Source organism: Silene latifolia, chromosome 2, assembly GCF_048544455.1.
Source record: "Silene latifolia isolate original U9 population chromosome 2, ASM4854445v1, whole genome shotgun sequence".
NCBI classification, from domain to species: Eukaryota; Viridiplantae; Streptophyta; class Magnoliopsida; order Caryophyllales; family Caryophyllaceae; genus Silene; species Silene latifolia.
In genome coordinates, this window is record NC_133527.1 from 24,178,148 (window position 1) to 24,205,113 (window position 26,966).

The window sequence follows — 26,966 nt, forward strand, 5'->3', positions numbered from 1 at the left end:
TCACCTCTATCATTATTCCGTCATGTAGTTAATCCGTTTGCATCTGTCTCATTCATGTTTTACTGTTTTCATGACCATCATTCATATGTAATAACCTATTAATCACTTTCATCCGAGTAAATAATTAAATTAATCCTTTAAATCACCAATCGACATTAACGGCTTGCAATCACGGCTTCACAGCCAGAACTGAGCCAAGGAACAGACGCAGCGTCTGTTGCGCCTATTCCAAAGGACGCAGCTCTGCTGCGCCTGTTCCTGGCTGAGTTCTGTCCCTGAACTCCGTTTCTGCCTTGACATAATTTAATTAGATTACGTATTAATCGACTATTATCCGTATTATCACCTTCTGTTCTGTTCGTAATTCTTTTATCTCTTTTTTTCTCAAATCATCCGTTTTAAAGGTATTTTCGACATAAATCGCCTATTCCAATGTAATTAATGTAATTTTCATTATTGTAATTTATAGTTATTGTATTTCCTTTATCATTTGTATGTTTTCACATGTAAATCAACCTTAAATTCCTACTTCGACCCAATTGCATGCTAATTACGTGTCAACCGACTTAGTTAATTTTCACATGCTAGGATTAAAACTTGGATGTTGCATTGCATGCATATAGCCGACGATATATCAAGTACGAATAACTTCCCTAATCATTAGTAGAGGCCGCTATCGAGGCGGGCGGGATTAGGTGTTCGATCAAAAGAGCTTCTTAATACGTACCCTCACCCCTTACTCCAGATCTCCGTGAGCACCCGTGTTCATTGGCATCCACGAGAGTCATTCTAGACATAGAATGCTAAGGGTAACGATTGCTTAGTGTTCATGTCACTACTTTGTGTCTTGACATGACACGAGGTATTCGAACGGTTCCAATTTCCCATAAAAATTGGTGGCGACTCCATACAAAATGCAAACGCTTGTTTCTTTCTCACCAAGCGCCCCCGTGGGCGGCCCGCTGTCCACAAATTGAGATAACTGTCGAACTATCAGAATTTCGGCTTCTACGACGTCTTCTCGGGGTCTCTCTCATGAATGCTTGCCAATTCTCAATGTTATGTTGGTACAAAGTATATAGGTGAGCAACACTAGCATCTCGGAAGGCCAACCAAGCGGGATCAAGTGGCGGCATAGGCAGACTCTCAGGGGGGCCTCTAGAATGCAACCGCATCCAATGGCTTGGTGTAGGACAATCCACAAAATACCACACGGTAGTCGACCTTCCACTCGGGTCTTCACTGGCATGATAGTTTTGCAACTTCCTTCCCAAACATTCTTCCCGTCTTGCCCTCGTGTATGACCAATCACACATATCGTCCAATTGAACAGCGTTGCAAAAACTAGCAAATCGTCACTACACTTCCAATGGTCCGGCCCACAACTAATCTGCTAAAAAAAACTCAACTCGTCGAAGTCCTACCTCAAACCCTGTCATACCGGTGAGTGGTGATCGATAAGCTCCAAACAACTCTGTGTATATATCGTCGTTCTGCATCTCCCTCGAACACCATTCCCGCATAACTATATAATCTGTCTCTTGGCCTCGCTGAGCATGAGATATTACCCAGAACCCACAATGACCTTTATCTCCAATATCCACCCAACCATCGAAGTGGCCCCACAGAATCTCAGGAACACCCCACCGTTTGGCCCATGATGATATAAGGCCAATGGTAAAGTTCCTTCCCAAAGGAGCACCGGGAGGTCCCGATTCGAAATCAACAAGTCTTTGTTGTGATTGATCTGCATTTGTTGAACCGTGAGTACTTGGTGTCCCGAACTTCTTTTCTGCATGCTCGAAACCCGACTTGTTTCTACTTGTTGAACCTCTCGGACGGCCTTTCGGTTGCTCATTAATAGGGGGTGGCAAAATCTCTTTGTCCTCCGGGTGGGAGAAATCACGCAACAAGTCAATGACCGCCCTTCGTTTAACCGGGTCACTGTTTCTCACATCGTCAACTAATTCCTCAAACAAATGACCGTCATTTTTCGGCATTTGTTGAGGAATATCATAGACCAATGTCTTCCAAAAGACATGAATATCCTCGAGATGGACCCTCCTACCTCTTTTGGGTAAAGATACCAAATTGCATGCACAAGGTAATCCATGATTCGTTCGTACCACGTGTCGGCATCGATCCACTAACCCGATACCCAAAATAAGGCCTCTCACAAGTTCTTTCTCCATTAACTCTATGGCCTTAGTAGACACGTTCCATTGTAATAAGGAGAAAGTACGGGATGTTATCCTTGGTTTACCCATTTCATCTTCGAGTTCTTTCTTAATCTTGGAGTGTTGAGCTTCTAGTATGCCGTGGATACGGGACCACATGGTGTCAAGTGTGAGATGACTTGATTTCAACCAAGCCTTCAATAGAGAATGTGCTGACTGAACATTGGAAGTTGTCGTGTTACCAAGATGGAAAACCTCGTTTGTATAGCATAAAACGAACTTCCCTGCGTGTTCACCCCAAGCTCTCCGTATATAATCAGACATACATCCCCACTTACGACAGAAACACTCCCAAGCGTGCTGAAAGGCTTCCTCGATAACTGCATTGATCACCTTATTCCAACCGTCTTCTAGATTAGTGATGACAAATGACTTCATACCCTCAGTGCCGAATAATGTCAAGGCTTTTGCATTGATGGCTTTGTCCACATGCCATCGACACAACAAATGATCAACCCCGGGAAATACTGCCGCAAGAGCGCTGATCAAACCCAATTCCCGGTCGGTGACAAAAATAGAAGGGGACGCTCCGGTGACATCTAAAATGTCAGCTAACTTCTTCAACAGCCACTTGTAATTCTCGTCAGACTCGGTAGGAATCATCAAACATGCAAATATGCAATTAAGAAGGACGATCCCGTGGGTGTCACACCAACCATCTCAATCAGTGGATTCTTGTAAGTGTTTGTTTTATAAGTCGAACCCATGATGACCACATAAGGATAAGCCCAAAACAACTTAATCGCTTCAGGATGTGCCATGAAAATGTGAGTCAACTCTTTTGACTCGGAATCAATCTCGTGCCAATGGACTTATTTCGCTTCTACCGCTAGAGCCAACATTTGCTGAGCGGTGTTTATTTCACCCCTAACTTCTTTCCTAATTTTCCTTGTTTTATTATATAGTTGGGTGCTTGACGGTTGAGGTTTTTTGGGGGTTCTCAAATGAAGACCATTTTTAATATCCCTCGGTAGAACCCCGACCAATGTTTGTTGCCTAACATATGCCTTCTCTTCCGCGTCCAATCCCGCAAAGTGCCGATCCCTGTCCTTATAAACGGCTACGTTGTGGTTGTGTAGTCCATCACCCTCGAAGGTTACAATGTTCCACACTACCGTCATTGATCATTTTTAGACACAAAATTTTGAACGACACGAATACGAAACTTGCATGAACAATTCTGCGACCTCCTTGGCTTTTCGAGGTCATCCGATTATTTTGGTAACCCATGTCTTTTACATCGAAAATAACTTACCAAAAACCCGTTCTTTTTTCTATTTTTAGCTCCGTTATTCGCTTTAACCAAAGCAAATCCATTCTCGAATGCGATTTTATTAGCCCAATTGAAAGCATCGTCACGCGTTTCGAAATCTATAGTAGTCTCGAACAACGGGTTGTAATCAATTGAATTCTCGCCAAAAGTCTCCCACGATTCCTGTTACAAGCAATACAGACTATAGTAAGACAATAAAAAAGATTTATAACCTAAATAAATTGCGTAAATGTAACACCCCCTCATATCAAGGTGTCTTACCAGGACCACCCTAGCATGAAAGAATGTTACCATCTCAGTTGCCCGAGGTTAGTATATACCAAAAGCGTCTGTCCCAAACACATTTATTAAAAGTATTGGAAATATAAATGGTTACAACAATGCCAAATCCAACAAAAGTGAATCCAAATGCATGCTAACAACTACATAATCATAAACTAAGACTCGCAACTGTGATACTACAACTGATGTGACGACTCTCCCATGACCGGCCAAGCTCACCAAATGCAATATCAGTCATAGCCTGCTCACCATCCCCGAATGGATCACAGCAGATTTCACAAAACAACAACAACGGGGCCAGTACTGTTCAATCAAGATAAGACAAATACACAAGGTAACTAGCTGATCATCCTCCAACCCCAATCCTCCTATTTCACACAGTAACCGACTACACACCGAAGTGTGTAGCCCTGCCAGATTACCCATCGCAACAGGTAATCCTCGCCACCAGTGGGGGACCGCAGCCAATCCCCACCTAAATCCCACTCATCAACGAGCGATATCCCTGTCCCTTAATGTGCACATCCCCTCCCCTAACGGGTTCCAGGGAGGGCGAACTAGGGTGTGAAGCCACTCCCGCAAGTGACTCCACCACAACCAGCACAACACAATCACAATCACAATCACAATCACAATCGTCACCACACCACAACATCACATCCACCATCACAACACCGACACTCCGATGATCATCAGACAACAGCAAATTACAATGCAACCATATCTTAAATCAACAAACAGAGACTGAGTAGGGAAACCCTACCTTAGCAACAATCAGCAACAATGGAATCAATCACTAGAACGGCTCCTCTAAGAAGTCCCTGCCTAAACAATAATCACATAACACAATTACACATTGCACAATCCCATTTACCCAAAATTCATAAATAAAGCAAACCCTAGAATTGACCATTAACAACATGGGGATAAGACTTACCGGCGAAAGAACGAAAGACTGAATGCAATCACTACGATGTCCACACACACAGAGGAGAGATTTGGGAGTGATTAGGATGTCGTAAGAATGATTAGGGTTGCAAATGATGTTTAAAAACTGTTTTATCGAATAAATAATCCCTAAACACTCCCGCATCAAACCGCTGAAATATTACTCCCCAGACCGGATACTTAGTCGAGTATAGAGTATACTCGGCCGAGTATCCTCTACTCGGTCGAGTTTTCATCATACTCGGCCGAGTATTCCTCGGCAGTAGCCAAACAGACTACACCATCTACACTACTCGGCCGAGTAGGATCTACTCAGTCGAGTACTAGCCTAAGGAATTCCGTATTATTACAGTCTGCCCCTCTTAAAAAGAATTTAGTCCCCGAAGTTCATACTCTACCCAAAACAACCACAAACAAACGACATCCCGACTCACATATACCAACATTATACAAGCTTAAAACATCACAAACTCGACTAATCCGACTCAAACTAAGACAAAAACACGCATGCGACCATCTCCTACCCCCCTAAAAAGACAACGGTTACGTCCCCGTAACAAACCATACCTGATCGAAAAGGTTAGGAAAACGCTCTCGCATAGCCTCCTCTGGTTCCCATGTGGCCTCTTCCACATTGTGATTGGACCAAAGTACCTTGAGTAAAACGGTCTCACCATTCCTTGTCTTGCGTACCTTGCGATCTAGGATCTCCTTAGGAACCTGTGGACATGGGGCCACGGGGGCGCTTGGGAATAAGCGTTTGCATTTGTGGAGTCGCCACCAATTTATTGTGGAAAATTGGAAACCGTTCGAATACCTCGTGCCATGTCAAGGCACAAAGTAGTGACATGAACACCAAGAACTCGTTACCCTTAGCATTCTATGTCTAGAATGACTCTCGTGGATGCCAATGAACACGGATGTTCACAGAGATCTGGAGTAAGGGGTGAGGGTACGTATTAGGAAGCTCTTTTGATCGAACACCTAATCCCGCCCGCCTCGATAGCGGCCTCTACTAATGATTAGGGAAGTTATTCATACTCGATATATCGTCGATTATATGCATGCAATACAACATCCAAGTCTTAATCCTAACATGTGAAAAATTAGACTAAGTCGGTGAACAATTAATTTAGCATACAATAAATGTCAAAGTAGGGATTTAAGCTCAATTATATGTGAAGGCATACAAATGATACAATAAAAGAAATACAATAAAATACAATAATTAAAATTACAATGATTACAATGGATTCAATTGATTTATGTCGAAAATACTTCCAAAACGGATAATTTGAGAAAGAACAAAATAAACAAATAAGCGAACAGGAATTAGGCGATAATACAATTAATAGTTAATTAAATACGTAAGCTAATTAAACTAGGTCAAGGCAGAACAGAAGTTCAGAGACAGAAGTCAACCTGGAACATGCGCACGTAGCCGCGCCCCTGGGAAGAGCGCGCAGATTCTTCGTCTGTTCCAAGGGTGAGTTCTGGCTGTGAAGCCGGAATTGCAAATCGTTAATGTTAATTGGTGAATTTAAGGATTAATTATGATATTCGACTCGGATGAAAGTGATTTAACAGATTAATTACATGCAAATGAGTCATAAAAGCAATAAAACATGGATGAAACGAATGCAAACGAATTAATTACATGAATGAAAGATTGATTAGTGACATAGGTGAACTAAATAGGCTAAATATGACAAATTAATGACGAATTAATGGCGACTAGACAGATGGAAATATATCAAAGATCGAATTCCAGAAACTCAATATGAAAGAATCGAATCCCTACAACCCGGATTGATTTTAATGACGAAAACCCGCAAATATTGGATTACAAGGGATTTAAGTCAGGGTTTAATGATGAATTATACGTATTAATGATGATGAATAATATATATGTGAAATTATTGTGCTATTACGTCAAAGAATTGAAGAACAAACGAAAACAAATAACGAACGCATTTAATTGATGAGGACGAAGGCGAAGGAAGAAGAAAGGAAGCAGGAACTGCGGTAGCCTCACGAAGAGGCGCAGCAGGTGCTGCGTCCCTTTGAAGAGGCACAGCAGTTGCTGCGTCCTTTCTCGACGGTCATCTTCTGGTAATCCGTAAAAAGGGTTTCAAAGCGTGGTTTTATAAAACGGTTTTAAGAAGTATTTTCGACATAAACCTTACATTAATGATACAAAAAGTAAATAACAATAAATAAAGAAGGATTTACACCCTCAGACTTACATGTTTGACGAAACGAGATAAACTAAGTTTATGATTAGTGATGCTCGACTCAAATGTAATGAAAGTGCCCTCGTAAGAGGAAAACGATTAAGATTAATTAAGTTGATTGATGTGGAGTTGGTCAAATTGGTCGGTCATGCAAACGAGGCTGGTACTCAGAAGGATCCGAGCTTACGTGGTCGAATGTTCAAGCACGTAGACGCCAAAAAGTAAGAACGTGGTCTAGAATGCAAAGGGAGAAGAGAAGGGCGGACACTCGCGTGAGAAATATGAGGAGCGAAGGCTCCTATTTATACTAATCACGTGAAGGAATAGGGTTTTCGGAGAAACTTTGGAAGTGAATCTCGAAAAGATATGAAAAGATACAAAAAATATGCAGAAAAGGACCTGGGAAGAGGCGCAGCAGTCACTGCGTCTCTTGGAAGAGGCGCAACACCTGCTGCGTCTGTTCCCAGGTGGTTTCCTCCTACGAAAGAAAGATTTCCGTGTTTGGCTTATGGAATAACGGATTAATCTTATTTTCCTTAATATTTTGTATGAATATTACGGGAAATTCTTTACCAAAGAATAAAAGATTGTGAAAGATTTATAAAATATGGAATAGAAATATCCGGAACATTCCAGAACATTCTGACTCGGGATTTAGCGGTTATCAGAAAATGAAGAAGGTTTTAGGCCCGGACTCCAAATGTACTCTAATTACTGTCAAAACGACCGTATCGACGCGTATATGACAATTAAGAGGTAGACATCAATGTTTGAGCAATCACTTGACGATAAACTTACGAATTGTCACAAATCGTTCCGCGTACCAAACATGCGGCCCAATCATCACCGGGTGGTTTGCGGGAGGTTCAGAAATGAGGTATCTACAGAACCTCGGCATAAGACAAGGACTCATCAAGCTCGATGTTCTTGACCTCAAGCACATGTGAGAAGTCACTCACATACTTCCGAAGCTGTGAAACATGAAACACATTGTGGACTCTATCCAAAGCTGGTGGTAAAGCTAACCTGTAGGCTACCTCGCCTATGCGGTCCAAAATCTCATAAGGACCTATAAACTTCTTATTCAACTTGCCATTCTTTCCAAATCTCATCACACCTCACATAGGTGACACTTTCAAAAGGACCTTATCACCTACTGCGAACTCTATGTTCCTGCGGTGCAAGTCGGCATAACTCTTCTGACGATCTTGAGCTGCTCTCATCTTTTGCCGAATTACCCGGACCTGCTCAACCATATCCTGTAATAGCTGTGGTCCTAAAACCACTGCCTCAGAACTGTCATCCCAACACACTGTACTACGGCACTTTCGACCATACAAAGCCTCAAAAGGTGCCATCCCGATACTCGTATGATAACTGTTGTCGTATGAAAACTCGATCAGATCTAGCCTGTCCTCCCAACTACCCCCAAACTTTATAACACATGCTCTCAACATGTCCTCTAAGGTCTTGATAGTCCTCTCCGTCTGACCATTAGTTGCTGGATGAAAAGCTTTGCTCATCTTCAAGGTAATACCTATCAATTCTTGTAGTTCTTGCCAAAACTTGGATATAAACCTCGCACCACGATCAGACACTATATCCTTAGGTATACCATGTAACCGAACCACATGCCTCCTATAACCCAAGGCCAGCTGCATCTTAGACCAGATATCTTTCATAGGAACAAAATGTGCTGACTTCGTTAACCGATCAACAATCACCAGATCATGTTATTACCTTGCTGTGACCTAGGTAACCCCACAACAAAATCCATAGAGATCGATTCCCACTTCCACTCAGGTACCTCTAAAGACTGAATCTTACCCCGTGGTCTCCGCTGCTCACCCTTGACCCTCTGACAGGTCAAACACCTAGCCACGAACTTAGCTACATCCTTATTCATGTTTGGCCACCAGAAAGTTTTCTTAAGGTCTTTGTAAAGCTTATCACCACCTGGGTGAACCGAATAAGGAGTGCAATGAGCCTCCGCCAGGATCACTCTCCTCAACTCTGCATCCTCAGGAACACACCATCTTTCATCAAAACGAACACTCCCATCTGTGTGGATAGAAAACCTGGAAGCTGTGCCGCTCTCCACTCTTGACTTCCACTCCTGTATCTTAGGATCTGACTCTTGCTTACTCTTGATGTTCTCATACATATCTGGCTCGATCGTCAAATCCCCTATGGTGTCCCATTTTCTTATCATACAGATCCCCATCTTGGACATCTCATCCCCCAACTTCAGCAAAGACATAGCCGTATATAGCGAATGAACGCTTTTCCTACTCAGAGCATCTGCAACAACATTAGCCTTAGCCTCATGATAGATGATCTTCATATCGTAATCTCCGATCAACTCCATCCATCGCCTCTGCCGCATATTAAGCTCCTTCTGAGTGTAGATATATTTCAGACTCTTATGATCTGAAAACACCTTAAAGGTTGCCCCATAAAGATAGTGCCTCCAAATCTTAAGAGCAAAAACAACTGCACCCAGTTCTAGATCATGAGTAGGGTAGTTCTATTCGTATGGCTTCAGCTGCCTCGAAGCATAAGCTATAACCTTCCCTTCTTGCATCAACACACAACTCAGACCATTCTTTGAAGCATCGGTATATACCTCAAAGTTCTCACATCCCTCTGGCAAAGCTAGAAAAGGAGTTGTGGTCAAACGTTCCTTTAAGGCCTGGAACGCCGTCTCACAACTCTCATCCCAAACAAATCTTGTCTCTTTTCTCATCAAAGCTGTCATAGGCCGTGCTATGGTAGAAAAGTCTTTCACAAATCTCCTGTAGTAGCCAGCAAGGCCCAAGAAACTCCGAATCTCAATGACACTCTTCGATGATTCCCACTTGGTCACGACCTCAATCTTGCTAGGATCCACGGACACTCCCTTTTTAGATATCACATGACCCAGAAAAGCCGCCTCCTCTAACCAGAACTCGCACTTAGATAGCTTGGCATAAAGTTGATTCTCTCTCAGAGTTTTCAAAACTATCCTCAAGTGCTCCTCATGCTCTTCCTTAGTCTTGGAGTAGTCTAAGATGTCGTCGATGAAAACAACCACAAACCTATCCGAGAACGGTGTAAAGATCTGATTCATCAAATCCATGAAAGCTGTCGGTGCATTGGTCAAACACAAAGGCATCACCACGTACTCATAGTGACCATAATGGGACCAGAAAGCTGTCTTTGGGATATCTTCATCTGCTATCCTCAATTGGTGATAACCTGACCTCGGATCGATCTTGGAAAACACACCAGCTCCACTCAGCTGATTAAACAAATCATCAATCCTAGGCAAATGATACGTATTCTTCACCGTGACACGGTTTAACTCTCTGTAGTCGATGCATAGCCTCATACTCCCATCTTTCTTCTTTACAAACAGAACTGGAGCTCCCCAAGGTGACACACTTGGCCGGATATAACCCTTGTCTAACAACTCATGCAGCTGTTTCTTCAACTCAACTAACTCTTTAGGTGCCATACGGTATGGTGCTTTGGATATAGGACCTATTCCTGGTTTGAGCTCCACGCTGAAATCAACATCCCTCTTTGGCGGTAACCCCAGCATCTCCTCAGGAAAGACATCATTAAACTCGTCCACTACTGGTATCTCAGCAGCTGTCTGTGACTCTACTCAGCTATCTCTCACGTGACAGAGAATCAAGGGGCACTTCTTTCGCAAACATGACTTTAAAGTCATCACAGCTATGAACTTACACTTAGGTCTAACAACAAACCCTTTATAAGACACCCTTGTACCCTTAGGACCCTTTAACGACACTTTTTTTTGCTGACAATCTATCTTGGCATCATATTTACCCAGCCAATCCATCCCGACAATCACCTCAAACCCATCCATAGGAAACTCTAACAGGTCTACCGGTAACTCTACCCCTCCAACTAACATAGACACTCCCTTATACAACTTGACACATGACACAGACTCCCCAGAAGGTATGAACACATCATCCTTTACAAGCTCAAACTCCCCCAAGCCCATAGACAAAGCATGACTCCTAGACACAAAAGAATGTGTTGCCCCCGAGTCAAACAAAACAAAAGACGGTACATTATGAACAAGAAAGGTACCGGTAACTACATGTGCATTATTCTGAGCTTCCTGCTTATCCATCATGAATAGCTTTCCACTACTTTTCTGCCCTCCTCCTTGAACCGAAGCATTTGAGGTACTTGGCTTGGCTGCCGAATCCTGGGTGACACTGTTGTTCTGGCGCTGATAAGATCCACCACTATTGCGGTTATAACCTCAATTGTTGCTATGTCCACCCTGGTTGCCCCATGATCTACCGGGCCGGTTGCTAGCAAAGCTCTGACTCGGCCCCCGAGAGAAGCTCCCCTGATAAGCTCCCGAACCTACTCCAGTCTTGGCACTTGTGCACTCTCGCCTTCTATGGCCTACGCTACCACAGTTGAAGCATGTAAGGGTGGAGTTGTCACTCGTACTCCGACCACAACCTCTTCCCCAACCACGAGAACCCCCATAGAAACCAGCCCCACCGGAAAAAGCCTTAGCATGGTTGAAGTTGCCCTTCTTGTTACCCGACTGATTGTTGTTTCCACTATCAGCCTTTCTTTTCTCCGCAACATTCTTCTCTGTAACCTCTTTTGAGAGATCTACCATTCTCTCAGCTTGACCAGCTCTTAGGTACACCTCCTTAAGATCAGTGACAACTCCAGCTGGTAGACGGTTCATGATCTTGACGGACAAACCCCTCTCAAATCGAAGAGCCAAACCCCTCTGCCCCAGCTGCATGTCCTCAGCATAATGAGACAACTCTAGGAACCGGTGATAGTACTCGGTGACTGTCATATCATGGGTCATGGTGAAGGAATCGAACTCTGATCTCATCTTGTGACGGATATGCTCCGGCACAAACTGCTCCCTGACCTGACCAAGGAATAGCCCCTAAACCCTCAGCTTGGTAATAGGCTCTAGCATCCTCTTTAACGTTTTGCCACCACACGGCGGCCTCACCTCTCAGGTAGTACACTACCTGTTCAACGATCATATCCTGCGAACACTTGACCACCTCCATGAGACTTTCCATCTCACGGTGCCACTTCTCAAGCAACTTAGGTTCCCCAACGCCCTCATAGGTGGGTGGGTTGAAGCAGGCGATGATGATGCTAAGATGAGTAGCATTCACGGGCTTTTCCGCCCCCTTCCCCACATTCTTGAGAGCCTCAAGAAGAGCCTCTTGTTGCTCAATCATACGAGCAATCTCATCAATGGTCATCTCAAAAGCTTGAATTTGAGCGGCAGTTCTTTTAGGTGGTGTTTTGAGCTAATAAGAAACAAGGGAACGTAAGCACAAAAGCCTACGGCTCAAAATAGGTGTGACCTTCCGCCAAAGAAGCACTCGGCCGAGTACACAACAATACTCGGTCGAGTAAGGACTACTCGGTCGAGTATTACTGATGCTCGGTCGAGTAGTCTACTCCAGTAGCCAACGACAAATTCACGAAACTCATACTCGGTCGAGTATGAACAACACTCGGCCGAGTATGCTCTACTCGGTCGAGTATGCCTATGTATACTTGGTCGAGTTGACACTCCAGTGGCGATTGCCACTGACCAACAAACAACACTCGGTCGAGTGCTTGGTTACTCGGCCGAGTACCCCCTACTCGATCGAGTACCCGCCCTGCTCGGCCGAATCATGCCAGAACGAGTTAAAAATAGTACGCGGTATCTCCTATCATGTTTTCTATCCCAATAATCAAACATATTACGATAGAAATCTGAATGCCACATAATAAACATGTATCATGCCAATCATTTAGATGCTAAAACCGTTTCTCAAAATTTCACATAACAATTCATTTCACTTCTCTACCAATTCTCAACATTCTTTCACCAATTTCACACACACATTCACCTTCTACCACATGTTTCAACCATTAGACCTTAACATACATACACATGCATTAAACAACTCTCAACACATTCCCCAGTGACCGGCTGGAGTTAGTAAGGGTCATATTGCGACTCCGGGACGTCTCTCTAGTCCTTGCGGTAGCTCCAAACAACTCTCCTCGGGTTCATTTTAATTAGACTCCCTAAGTTCATTGGGTTCATTTGTTTTAGGTGCCGGAATCGTCGGCTCTGATACCACTTTGTAACACCCCCTCATACCAAGGTGCCTTACCAGGACCACCCTAGCATGAAAGAATGTTACCATCTCGGTTGCCCGAGGTTAGTATATACCAAAAGTGTATGTCCCAAACACATTTATTAAAAGTACTGGAAATATAAATGGTTACAACAATGCCAAATTCAACAAAAGTGAATCCAAATGCTAACAACTACATAATCATAAACTAAGACTCGCAACTGTGATACTACAACTGGTGTGACGACTCTCTCATGACCGCCCAAGCTCACCAAATGCAATACCTGTCATAGCCTGCTCACCATCCCCGAATGGATCACAACAACGGGGTCAGTACTGTTCAATCAAGATAAGACAAATACACAAGGTAACTAGCTGATCATCCTCCAACCCCAATCCTCCTATTTCACACAGTAACCGACTACACACCAAAGTGTGTAGCCCTGCCAGATTACCCATCGCAACAGGTAATACTCGCCGCCAGTGGGGGACCGCAGCCAATCCCCACCTAAATCCCACTCATCAACGAGCGATATCCCTGTCTGTAACACCCCGTAAATTTGAAGACCTTTATTATATTTTAAAAGTAATATTTTAATCCATTTTAATTTAATATTAATTTATTTGAAATAATAATAATTTGATAATATATAATTTTATTTTAGTTTGAAGTAATGTAATCACTTTTGATAGTTTAGAAATGTTTAAAAGTAATTTAAACTATATTTAAACCTTTTACTTTGATAAAATAGATTTCTGATAAAAGTCGTAATATTGAGATTTTCCCATTTCTTACGGTCGTTGGGTAAACGAGTTTGGATATTGGGCATATGAGTGCTTAATCTTTTAGTAAAATCGTGTTTAAGAACTTTAATATTCTCGGAAATCGCGTTCGACGAATATTTCTAATTACCGTCGAAGCAAACCCAAAGCGTAAACAATTGACCACCCTCCTGATAACACTTTATTTTACGTCTTTTTAACCCGCATTTTATCTCTTATTCGTCCGAATTAATAACTCGAGTTAATGCTATTTACCCATTTTTGTCTTATATAGCACATTGCCCGATTAGTTTTAAATATTGCTATTCTATATTACTTTTTGGAATTTGGTACTGCTCTCGTATTTCTCATTTTATAGGTACCAAATTCGAGTAATAAAGCGATCAAGACGGATCTTGAAAATTATTTCTCGTGACCGTTATGTTGGGCTTGTGAACACAAGGTCCTTGTTTTTGTGACAATGGCTTTTATTATTCAACTTGGGCCGGCCTAATTATTAGTTGACCCGCAAGAAAGACCCAAAAAAATTGAAGAAGAGGGTTTGACTTTGGTTGGAAACAAAAAGAAAAGACGGAAAGGCAAGGAAGGGGCTCCACTTTTGTTTTGTTTTGTTTTGGGTTGGGAGGCAGAAAACGAGGCAGAGGAGGAACAAAAAGGGAAAAGCAGCTCTCATTTTGGGATTATTCGGGGGGGAGGGGGGTGGAGGAGGGGGAAGGGACAAGCAGAGAGACGGGAACTGGAGAGTAGGCGGTAGGTAGAAATTAGATCTCAAATAAAACCCATCTCAATTATTTTCTCTTCTCAAGTTTATTTAGGATTTAATTAATCAATTACTTTCATTAAAAGTTTTGATCTTTTGTAATCGATTTTGAAGATCTATGTTCATTTGCTCATTTAATTCAAGTTTGGTATTCATTTCTTCTCTCCCTTCATCTTATGCTTATTTAGATTATGGTTATGTTGTAGATTAGTTTATTTAGTTTAATTATATAAAGTTTTATTCTTTATTACTCTTGTTATGTTAGTGTGAACCGAGGAAGGGTGCTTCTAGACTAGCGTTTGAAATTGACCTCCGAGAGGAGGAGTGAGATGACCCGGAATACGATGAGTGCTTAATGACCTTGACCAAATTCTTGACCACCTTGGAAAAATGCATGTTTTTGCGGTAGTTGGGTGTTGAGTTAGGGATTCCGACCTTCGAACCCGAGAGGGGGGTTGGTGGGTAGTACTAGTGTCCTATTTCGAACCCGAGAGGGGGGTCTTAGGCGAATTAGAGTTATCTCCTCCTTACTTGTCTACCCGAATAATTAGCTTAGGGAATCAAATTGTGTGAAGTTACGGATTATCGTGGGAGAACCGAGTTCTAGGCCTTTTAATCATTTGAATCACAACTTATCCTTCTTTCTTGCTCATTTACCTTTCTTTTGTTAAATTTGCATTTCATTTTGTTTTAGGTAGCATTAGTATAACAACCTCATATTTTATTGTCGACTTAATTAAGCATAAGAATTTAGACAATTAGTAATCACCCTTGCTCCTTGTGGTTCGATCTCGACTACCCTTTACTAGTTGAGTAAATTGTTTGATCGGGTACGACGACCCCAACCCCATCATCACCTCCCCATGCCATTTGGACCGGCCACCCCCCCTTCCATTTGTCTCCTCTTTCAATTTTCATTTCCTCCATTCTCAATCTATCTCCTCCTTCTCTCAAACACCAAAAGCCTACCAAAAATCCTCCTTACAAACCCTAAATCCTTCATAATTCCTCCATTTTTCCACCAAATTTCATAAAAATTATATGCTTGGAATCCTCTTTTCATTCCTCATATCCTAGTAAGCTTTATTTTCATTTCCCCCAATTTTTGTTTTAAGGCTCATCTTTTAGGGTTTCGAATTTAAGCTTAATAATTGTGTTTTTGTTGTTCTTATAGGTGAAAAATTTGAAGATTAGTTAGGTGACTCGTATGTTGTTGAAGATGAAGAGTAATTTTGGGTTTTAGAAGCTTTCTCAAGTTATTACTTGTCTCTTTGCTAGCTTAAGGTAACTATTCCGAGTTACTCGACGATTTAATGTCACATAGATGTTGTGTTTGTTGTTTGTTAAGTGTTTAGATGATTGATAATGTGTTAGTTTCGTTTTTCACATGACTTGTGTTGTTAAAGTTTACTAATTTGTGGTTATTTCATATACTTGAGTATTGAAACGAAATGGGTATTGTTGATTGTTGCTTGAGACGGTATTAAATTGAGCTTGAAACGGATTTTGGTAGGAAAAAGGGAAAAGGGCGGAAAAACCGCCCAAAACAGCCCACAAAGGGGCGCGGCAGACCCGGTGGGTCCGGCCCGGATTTTGACCCGTCACTTTGGGTCGGGTCTTGGGTCTATTGTTTGATATTTTGGGCCTATGGTTCATGTTTTGAAGTATGTTGGTATTTTGGCATGTAGGAAACTGTTTAAGCTAATATTTCCGTTGAATTGGTTATTTTATAAGTTGGCATATTTTCTCTATGTCAATATTTTTCACATGATAGAAGTTAAAAAAATGGCAAGAGTATGACATTGTGGTAAATTCCGTGATATGGGCCAAAATGGGCCAAGACTCTGAGCTGGCCCAATTTGACCAAATGAGTTTGGTCAAGCTAGGTTTAAACCGGTCAGCCTCGATTTGACCGATGACCCGTCGCGGGAATAGGGTCGAGGATTTGTCTTTGAGTCTGATTGTCTTTTCATATGTTGGTTGTTGGATGAATTGGTTGCCTTATACTTGTTGCCATTTTAGCTTGTCCTCATGAATTATGAGATTAACGGTTCGCTGAGTTTTGGATTACTAATGAGATTGTGGGTATTGTTGGATTGTCAGCTGAATTTACATTTTTGTAGTCTTTCACAAGGAAGGATGTTATCCTAGAGTCCTTGATTTGAGTATAAGTATTTATGTTGCCAGTTTGGACTCTTTGCCCCTCTTATGGTTAAGTGGGTGTCCTACTTGTCTTGTGTGGTGTTGGTATCTTAGACCATCGTCATAGATATGCCCTTATAGTCTTTGACGAGTGTATGTTCACCGCTTAATAGCCTTTGTGTCTTAGCTTGGTGGGTTTATATCCAAGTTAGGGTATGAGTTCCTGACGTACTCTTAGAAGTATGTAGTCAGCTTAACTACTAGCCAACCATTTGGTGGACTCCTTAGGGGTACTCATGTGTTGTTATCATGGGTCTTGGATGCGGTAGTTTTCCGCATGTCGCTAGGTCTGCGCAGGTTTAGGACTAGGGTGTTTACCTTACCTCGTGGTATAGACTCGAGTTACAAAGTGACTATTGACCGTACTAGAAACTTATGCCTGTCTCTAGATATATTGTCCTTTCTTGTTTGATAATTCTATGAATCATAGAAGGTGAGATGCAAGCCGGCTATGGTTGATAGAGTTTGGATTCCTGGATGTTATGTGATCCACATGATAGTGTAGTATGAGTCGGCTTAATATTCACATGCTAGGACTATGTGTTGTTATATTATTGTTCACATGATAAGTACGATTGTCTAGCATCTATATGCTAAGGCTATGTGTTATTCATATTCATATTCTTATGTTTACATGTTATATTAATTATGACATATCGTGGCTGGGAGAACTCGGAGTTACTCCCCACTGACTGTGGCTTTCGTATTTGTATAAAATGCGATCGACGGGTATGGTGATGCTTATATGGGGTTCATGGACGAGCTAGCAAGCAAAGTAACCTTGGGACTTACTTAGATTTGGTTTTATTTGTAGAGACTTTTATACGAGTTTTTATGTCACATACATTTTAGGGACATATGTCTCCCTCTTTACATTTGGTTGTATAACTTTGCTATTCGCGACTTTAGCGATGGTTATGTTATGAAACTTATATTTAGACATTGTATGTTTTGACACCTTTCAATTTGGATATCTTTATAACAGGTTCTGGTTTTAAAAATTACAGGTTTTTACCCAAATGAACCTATTACAAACATATTCATGCAGTTTTATTCTAGAATTACGTGTTTACTTTTCCACAATGAATGAGGGTGTCACAGTTGGTATCAGAGCATATTTGCTCCCGACGCACGTTTGTGCACCCCCAATATAAATAACTTGACCTTAAAATAATAAACTTGAGAGATGGGTAGGATGGGTAGACTTATGACCTTATGTTGTAGTCTCTTTGTGATTGCTATTTGTTAGGTGCTAACCAATGTTCTCTTTTGCAAGATGGCTCCTCCAAGATCCGTAGATAATGCAATCTTGCTAGCTCTTACTCGATTCTTGAGAATCAGACCAAAAACCAACCAGCTCCTCCTCCCCCTCCTCAGTTTCCAGAAGGTGATAGACCCGGTTCTTACACTTGGGTGGCAAGTCAATTGACTCGAAACAAGACTCAAACTTATGGTGGTGAAGTAGACCCGGTGGCACTCACCGAATGGTTTCGGGAATTGGAGAAGAGCTTTGCCTTGTATGATGTTCGTGAAGAGGACAAGGTGAAATTGGCTTCTCACTTCCTTGTGAAAGAAGCTGATAGATGGTGGACCATGACTAGTCCTACTTCCACTCTTGAGCCTGGTTTTGGTTGAGATCGCTTTAAGGATCTAGTTGAGACTAGGTTCTATCCAAAAAAGCTGAAACAACAAAAGGCTTAAAAAGTTTATGAATTTGAAGCAAGGAAGTCTTTCTTTCCAAGCCTTTATCGACAAGTTCAATGAACTTGCTCACTATGCTTCTAGACTTGTCAAAAATGAAGAAGAAAAGGCTTTCTTTTACCTTGACAAGCTTACTCCAAAATTTAAGAGCTTGATCCGTAGGGATTCTACTTCCTTTGTCTCAATCTATGATGATGCATTATGGGCCGAGAGCTCTATTCGGGCTATTGATGAAGAGGCTCGTGCTTCTCGTACTTCCCTTGGCAAGAGGCCACTCTACTCCACTTCTAGGCCTTATGTTGCTCCTTCTAGACCCTTTGTGCCTACTTCTATCCCCTCTTATCCTAACAAGAAGAGGTTTGTTCCGAGTGGACAAGCAAATCAAGGTGCTCGTGTTCTATCTCCTAGCAACGACAAAAATCCTAAGGGTCGTATGTGCTATCATTGTAAGAAGCCTTTGCATCCCGGAATTGGTTGCTTTGATAAGCAATTTGTGTGTTTCTCCTGCAACAAGCCTGGACACAAGGCTAATGAGTGTCCTGAGAGGAAGACTACTACTACTCATCTTTGTTCCGAGAGGCCAAGAGGTCGCATCTTTGTGATGAGCCGTCGAGGCCGAGGCACACCTGACATAGTCACCGGTACGTTCTTAATATTTGATGTCCCTTGTTTGGTTTTATTTGATACCGGTGCTTCTTTGTCATTTATATCGATGAAATTCTCCGACAAGTTACCTCTTGAACCTTCACTTGGAGATAGTACATCAATATCTTTACCCTCCGACGACATCTTCTCTTGTTCTTATTTTTATTCGGATGTCCCTATATCGATAACGGAATCTATTTTCCCGGCTAATCTCCTTCGATCTCCACTTGAGGAGTTTGATGTTGTTTTGGGCATGGATTGGTTATCTACTTATCATGCTCGATTTGAATGTCGAGATCAAAATATTGTTCTTAAAGGCCCTTTGGGTACTCGCGTATCTTATCAAGGGGTTAGAAAGCAAACAGGTGTGAAGTTGATCTCAGCTATGAAGATGGTGAATGCTTTGAAGAAGGGTCATCAAGCATTCCTATGTGTAGTGACTACTTCTAATTCTCCTTCTCTTCCTCCCTTGAAGGATGTTCCCATTGTTTGTGAATTTCCGGATGTATTTCCCGATGAATTACCCGGGATTCCTCCTGAAAGAGATGTTGAATTTTCTATTGACCTAGTTCTCGGAACCGGTCCTATTGCTAAAGCTCCTTATCGTATGACACCTTCCGAATTGAAGGAGTTGAGAGTTCAACTTGATGACTTGATTGAGAAAGGCTTTATTAGGCCTAGTGCTTCTCCTTGGGGTTCCCCCGTCCTCTTTGTGAAGAAAAAGGATGGATCTATGCGATTTTGCATTGATTATCGTGAACTCAATCGTGTGACAATCAAGAACAAGTATCCTCTTCCACGAATTGATGATCTCTTTGACCAATTACGTGGTGCTTCTTCTTTTTCCAAGATTGACCTCCGATCGGGTTATCATCAAATTCCGGTGCGTGAGTCCGATATTCCTAAGATCGCTTTCAAAGACGAGATATGGTCATTTCGAATTTAAAGTGATGCCTTTCGGATTGACTAATGCTCCGGCTATCTTCATGGATCAAATGAATCGTACCTTTAGTGAGTACCTCGATAAGTGTGTGGTGGTGTTCATTGATGATATCTTGATTTTCTCAAAGAATGATGAAGAACATGCCCTACACCTCCGTATCATCTTAGACATTCTACATCGTCAAAAGTGGTATGCTAAGTTCTCGAAATGTGAATTTTGGTTGTATCAAGTAACTTTTCTTGGACATGTCATATCCAAAGATGGTGTTATGGTAGATCCTTCTAAGATTGAGGTCGTTGTTGATTGGAAGAGTCCGAAAAATGTGACTGAGATTCGAAGCTTTCTCGGTTTGGCGGGTTATTACCGTCGATTTGTGAAAGATTTCTCTAAGTTAGCTAGACCGATGACTCAATTGTTGAAGAAGGAGTCTAAGTATGTGTGGACCGATGAGTGTGAGAATGCCTTCTTAGAGTTGAAAACTGGTTAACTACCGCTCCGGTGTTGACCTTACCTGAGGATGGTGTGGCCTACGATGTTTATTGTGATGCTTCAAAGCATGGCCTAGGTTGTGTCTTGATGCAAAACCGAAGGGTTATTGCTTATGCTTCTCGACAACTGAGGGTTCACGAGGTGAACTATCCGACTCATGATCTTGAGTTAGCCACCGTGGTACATGCCTTGAAGACATGGAGGCATTACCTTATTGGAGTTCATTGCCGCATTTATACCGATCATAAGAGTTTGAGGTGTATCTTTACCCAGAAAGAATTGAATATGAGGCAAAGAAGATGGTTAGAGTTGGTGAATGATTATGATGCCGAGTTGATTTATCATGAAGGGAAAGCAAATGTGGTGGCCGATGCTTTGAGTAGAAAGACTAGTCACTCTTTGAGCACTATCCGTGTGTTACCTGATGAACTTACCACGGAATTTCAAAAGTTAGGGATAAGCCTTGTTGGGAAGGGCTTTGACTATCTTAGTGCCTTGAGTGCAGAACCCGACTTTTACCATGAGATCCGTACTTGCCTACCTGAGGATGCTACTTTCAAGTCCATTCAAGCAAAAATCCAACTTGGGCAAGCTAAGGATTGTGTGGTGGATAGTGATGGATACCTTCCTTACCAAGGTAGGATGTATGTTCCGAGAGTAGCCGAGTTGAGGAAGAAGATCCTTGATGAAGCTCACCTTTCTCCTTACTCTATTCATCCTGGTGGTGACAAGATGTATAAAGACTTGAGATTACAGTTTTGGTGGCCTAGGATGAAGATTGATGTCCTAGAGTATGTTAGCAAGTGTCTTACCTGTCAGAAAGTGAAGATTGAGCATCAGAAACCCGGGGGTTTGCTACAAACTTTGGATGTTCCCCTTTGAAAATGGGAGTCCATCTCCATGGACTTTATGATGGCTTTACCTAAGACTGCTAGCGGAAAGGATGCGGTTTGGGTGGTTGTAGATCGATCGACCAAATGTGCTAGGTTTATACCTATCAAGGAGACATGGAGATTAGATGTCCTAGCTGGTACCTACGTGAAGGAGATAGTACGCTACTATGGAGTGCCTAAGGATATAGTTTCAGATCGTGACCCGAGATTCTGTTCCAATTTCTGGACTGCTTTGCAAGAAGCCATGGGTAGTAAGCTACTGATGAGTGCCGTTTTTCATGCCGCTACAGATGGACAGACTGAGAGGACTATCCAGACTTTAGAGGACATCTTCCGTGCTTGTGCTTTAGACTTCCACACTTCTTGGGAGAAGTACTTACCTCTTGTTGAATTCTCCTACAACAATATCTATCATACTTCTATCAAGATGTCACCTTATGAAGCTTTGTATGGTAGGAAGTGCCGTAGTCCGGTCTGTTGGGATCAAGTCCAGGATGCTCATGTGTTGGGACCCGATTTGGTGACTGAGACCATCAATCAGGTTCAGATCATTCGAGAGCGTATGAAAGCCGCTCAAGACCGACAGAAATCGTATGCTGATGCCCGTCGTCGACCACTTGCCTTTGAGGTTGATGATCGAGTATTCCTTAAGGTGTCACCTATGAAAGGGGTGAAACTTTTTGGTGTGAAAGGAAAGCTGAGTCCCAAATACATTGGACCTTTCCGTGTGCTTGAGAAGATTGGTCCCGTTGCTTACCGTTTAGAGTTTCCCCCGAATTTGAGAAAGGTTCATAATGTCTTCCATGTATCTCAGTTGAGGAAGTACATTAGTGATCCGAGCCATGTTATTCAAGAAGAAATCCCAGATTTGGAACCTAACTTGGCTTTGGAAGAAAGGCCGATCCGAATCCTCGAAAAGGCAAACAAGCAACTTAGAAACAAAGTGGTGCCCCTAGTTCGTATCCTTTCGCGTTGTGGAAATGTCGAAGAAGAAACTTGGGAGCCTGAATCTTCTATGTTAGCTAAATATCCCGAACTCTTCTCGTGAGGTACTTTCCGTTCCTTTATCTAATCCTTGTAAGTTTTAGCTATCCTTTCAAGTGTTCCTCTCCTTCCCTGGAATATTCTCCGCGTTAATAGTCATCGCTTAGTTGTATAAGGGCCGTAGTTAGAGTTTAGTCATGATTAGTGGAGTCATTATCCTTATTGAAGAGTTTCGAACTAAAGGTTTTTGAAAATGTTTTAATGTTTTCCCACTGGTTTTAATGTCAATGAGTGATAAGACTCGTTATTGGAGACGTCCGATAATTAGTTTTCTCAGTTATTGGCGTAAAAATGTATTTTTGTTCTGATTTGGAATGTTGGTGTTCTCGGGCGACCGACGAGGATATTTCCGTTCCATTGAAAGGACACGTATATTTTCATAAGTTCATGTTTTGAAGATGTTGATTAATTGATTTAAAGAGAAAGACCTACATATATACAATGTTCCTTCTTCTAAGTTTCGGGGACGAAACTTCTTAAAAGGAGGGATGATTGTAACACCCCGTAAATTTGAAGACCTTTATTATATTTTAAAAGTAATATTTTAATCCATTTTAATTTAATATTAATTTATTTAAAATAATAATAATTTGATAAAATATAATTTTATTTTAGTTTGAAGTAATGTAATCACTTTTGATAGTTTAGAAATGTTTAAAAGTAATTTAAACTATATTTAAACCTTTTACTTTGATAAAATAGATTTCTGATAAAAGTCGTAATATTGGGATTTTCCCATTTCTTACGGTCGTTGGGTAAACGAGTTTGGATATTGGGCATATGAGTACTTAATCTTTTAGTAAAATCGTGTTTAAGAACTTTAATATTCTCGGAAATCGCGTTCGACGAATATTTCTAATTACCGTCGAAGCAAACCCAAAATGTAAACAATTAACCACCCTCCCCATGCCATTTGGACCGGCCACCCCTCTTCTATTTGTCTCCTCTTTCAATTTTCATTTCCTCCATTCTCAATCTATCTCCCCCTTCTCTCAAACACCAAAAACCTACCAAAAATCCTCCTTACAAACCCTAAATCCTTCATAATTCCTCCATTTCTCCACCAAATTTCATAAAAATTATATGCTTGGAATCCTCTTTTCATTCCTCATCTCCTAGTAAGCTTTATTTTCATTTCCCCCAATTTTTGTTTTAAGGCTCATCTTTTAGGGTTTCGAATTTAAGCTTAATAATTGTATTTTTGTTGTTCTTATAGGTGAAAAATTTGAAGATTAGTTAGGTGACTCATATGTTGTTGAAGATGAAGAGTAATTTTGGGTTTTAGAAGCTTTCTCAAGTTATTATTTGTCTCTTTGCTAGCTTAAGGTAACTATTCCGAGTTACTCGACGATTTAATGTCACATAGATGTTGTGTTTGTTGTTTGTTAAGTGTTTAGATGATTGATAATGTGTTAGTTTCGTTTTTCACATGACTTGTGTTGTTAAAGTTTACTAATTTGTGGTTATTTCATATACTTGAGTATTGAAACGAAATGGGTATTGTTGATTGTTGCTTGAGACGGTATTAAATTGAGCTTGAAACGGATTTTGGTAGGAAAAAGGGAAAAGGGCGGAAAAACCGCCCAAAACAGCCCACAAAGGGGCGCGGCAGACCCGGTGGGTCCGGCCCGGATTTTGACCCGTCACTTTGGGTCGGGTCTTGGGTCTATTGTTTGATATTTTGGGCCTATGGTTCATGTTTTGAAGTATGTTGGTATTTTGGCATGTAGAAAACTGTTTAAGCTAATATTTCCGTTGAATTGGTTATTTTATAAGTTGTCATATTTTCTCTATGTCAATATTTTCACATGATAGAAGTTAAAAAAATGGCAAGAGTATGACATTGTGGTAAATTCCGTGATATGGGCCAAGACTCTGAGCTGGGCCAATTTGACCAAATGAGTTGGTCAAGCTAGGTTTAAACCGGTCAGCCTCGATTTGACCGATGACCCGTCGCGGGACTAGGGTCGAGGATTTGTCTTTGAGTATGATTGTCTTTTCATATGTTGGTTGTTGGATGAATTTGTTGCCTTATACTTGAGTCTTCTTGCCTTGTTGCCCTTTTAGCTTGTCCTCATGAATTATGAGATTAACGGTTCGCTGAGTTTTGGATTACTAATGAGATTGTGGGTATTGTTGGATTGTCAACTGAATTTACATTTTTGTAGTCTTTCACAAGGAAGGATGTTATCCTAGAGTCCTTGATTTTAGTATAAGTATTTATGTTGCCAGTTTGGACTTTTTGCCCCTCTTATGGTTAAGTGGGTGTCCTACTTATCTTGTGTGGTGTTGGTATCTTAGACCATCGTCATAGATATGCCCTAATAGTCTTTGACGAGTGTATGTTCACCGCTTAATAGCCTTTGTGTCTTAGCTTGGTGGGTTTATATCCAAGTTAGGGTATGAGTTCCTGACGTACTCTTAGAAGTATGTAGTCAGCTTAAGTACTAGCCAACCCTTTGGTGGACTCCTTAGGGGTACTCATGTGTTGTTATCATGGGTCTTGGATGCGGTAGTTTTCCGCATGTCGCTAGATCTGCGCAGGTTTAGGACTAGGGTGTTTACCTTACCTCGTGGTATAGACTCGAGTTACAGAGTGACTATTGACTGTACTAGGAACTTATGCCTGTCTCTAGATATATTGTCCTTTCTTGTTTGATGATTCTATGAATCATAGAAGGTGAGATGCAAGCCGGCTATGGTTGATAGAGTTTGGATTCCTGGATGTTATGTGATTCACATGATAGTGTAGTATGAGTCGGCTTAGTATTCACATGCTAGGACTATGTGTTGTTCATATTCATATTCTTATGTTTACATGTTTAATTATGACATTTCGTGGCTGGGAGAACTCGGAGTTACTCCCCACTGACTGTGGCTTTCGTATTTGTATAAAATGCGATCGTCAGGTATGGTGATGCTTATATGGGGTTCATGGACGAGCTAGCGAGCAAAGTAACCTTGGGACTTACTTAGATTTGATTTTATTTGTAGAGACTCTTATACGAGTTTTTATGTCACATACATTTTAGGGACATATGTCTCCCTCTTTACATTTGGTTATATAACTTTGCTATTCGCGACTTTAGCGATGATTATGTTATGAAACTTCTATTTAGAACTTGTATGTTTTGACACCTTTCAATTTGGATATCTTTATAACAGGTTCAGGTTTTAAATATTACAGGTTTTTACCCAAATGAACCTATTACAAACATATCTATGCAGTTTTATTCTAGAATTACGTGTTTACTTTTCCGCAATGAATGAGGGTGTCACACTGTCCCTTAATGTGCACATCCCCTCCCGTGACGGGTTCCACGGAGAGCGTACTAGGGTGTGAAGTCACTCCCGCAAGTGACTCCACCACAATCAGCACACCACAATCACAATCACAATCACAATCCTCACAATCACAATCACAATCGTCACCACACCACAACATCACATCCACCATCATAACACCGACACTCCGATGATCATCAGATAACAGCAATTACAATGCAACCATATCTTAAATCAACAAACAGAGACTGAGTAGGAAAACCCTAGCTTAGCAACAATCAGCAACGATGGAATCAATCACTAGAACGACTCCTCTACGAAGTCACCGCCTAAACAATAATCACATAACACAATTACACATTGCATAATCCCATTTCCCCCAAATTCATAAATAGAGCAAACCCTAGAATTGACCATTAACAACATAGGGATAAGACTTACCGGCGAAAGAACGAAAGACTGAATACGATCACTACGATGTCCACACACACAGAGGAGAGATTTGGGAGTGATTAGGATGTCGTAAAAATGATTAGGGTTGCAAATGATGTTTAGAAACTGTTTTATCGAATAAATAATCCCTAAACACTCCCGCATCAAACCGCTGAAATATTACTCGCCAGACCGGATACTCGGTCGAGCATAGAGTATACTTGGCCGAGTATCCTCTACTCGGTCGAGTATTCATCATACTCGGCCGAGTATTCCTCGGCAGTAGCCAAACAGACTACACCATCTACACTACTCGGCCGAGTAGGCTCTACTCGGTCGAGTACTAGCCTAAGGAATTCCGTATTATTACAGTAAAACGAAAGAAAAACAAGTTAAAACTAGTAGAAAACGAGTAATTCATGCCTAAAACACGAGACACAACAAACGACCGTGGCCAAACATTACTTTCCAACGATCGACCATGGCCAAACAAGGAAAACCAACTTTCCTCCACGACCAAACAATGAAAATCAACGTTTGACCATGGCCAAACCATGGATTTCAACGTTTGACCATGGCCAAACCATGAATTCCAACGTTTGACCATGGCCAAACGTGGAAATCCAACGTTTGGACCATGGCAAACGTGGAAATCCATCGTTTGGT

At 41.5% G+C, this 26,966-nt stretch overlaps 1 protein-coding gene and 1 long non-coding RNA gene across 2 annotated transcripts; one reads left to right on the forward strand and one right to left on the reverse strand.

Annotated features, from left to right (window-relative positions):
- Nucleotides 1-1,385: 1,385 nt before the first annotated feature.
- Nucleotides 1,386-11,703, reverse strand: LOC141637409 (uncharacterized). Its single transcript, XM_074446892.1, has 3 exons — nt 11,611-11,703; nt 3,493-3,672; nt 1,386-2,825 (listed from the first exon to the last, which is right to left on the reverse strand). The coding sequence occupies exons 1-3, from the start codon at nt 11,701-11,703 to the stop codon at nt 1,386-1,388; spliced, it is 1,713 nt and encodes a 570-aa protein (XP_074302993.1).
- A 2,737-nt stretch (nt 11,704-14,440) lies between these two features.
- On the forward strand, nt 14,441-25,734 carry LOC141628874 (uncharacterized). The gene is made up of 3 exons (XR_012537203.1): nt 14,441-14,814; nt 15,841-15,950; nt 25,493-25,734. It is a non-coding gene; the product is annotated as an uncharacterized LOC141628874 (long non-coding RNA).
- The last annotated feature ends 1,232 nt before the right edge of the window (nt 25,735-26,966 follow it).

Coding starts and splice junctions, on each gene's coding strand:
- LOC141637409 (XM_074446892.1), bottom strand. CDS start 11,703: ATGAACCGTCTACCAGCTGGAGTTGTCACTGATCTTAAGGAGGTGTAC. Junction 3,673..11,610: donor TGGTAGATCTCTCAAAAGAG/GTTACAGAGAAG, acceptor TGCTTGTAACAG/GAATCGTGGGAGACTTTTGG. Junction 2,826..3,492: donor GAAAAAAGAACGGGTTTTTG/GTAAGTTATTTT, acceptor ATTCCTACCGAG/TCTGACGAGAATTACAAGTG.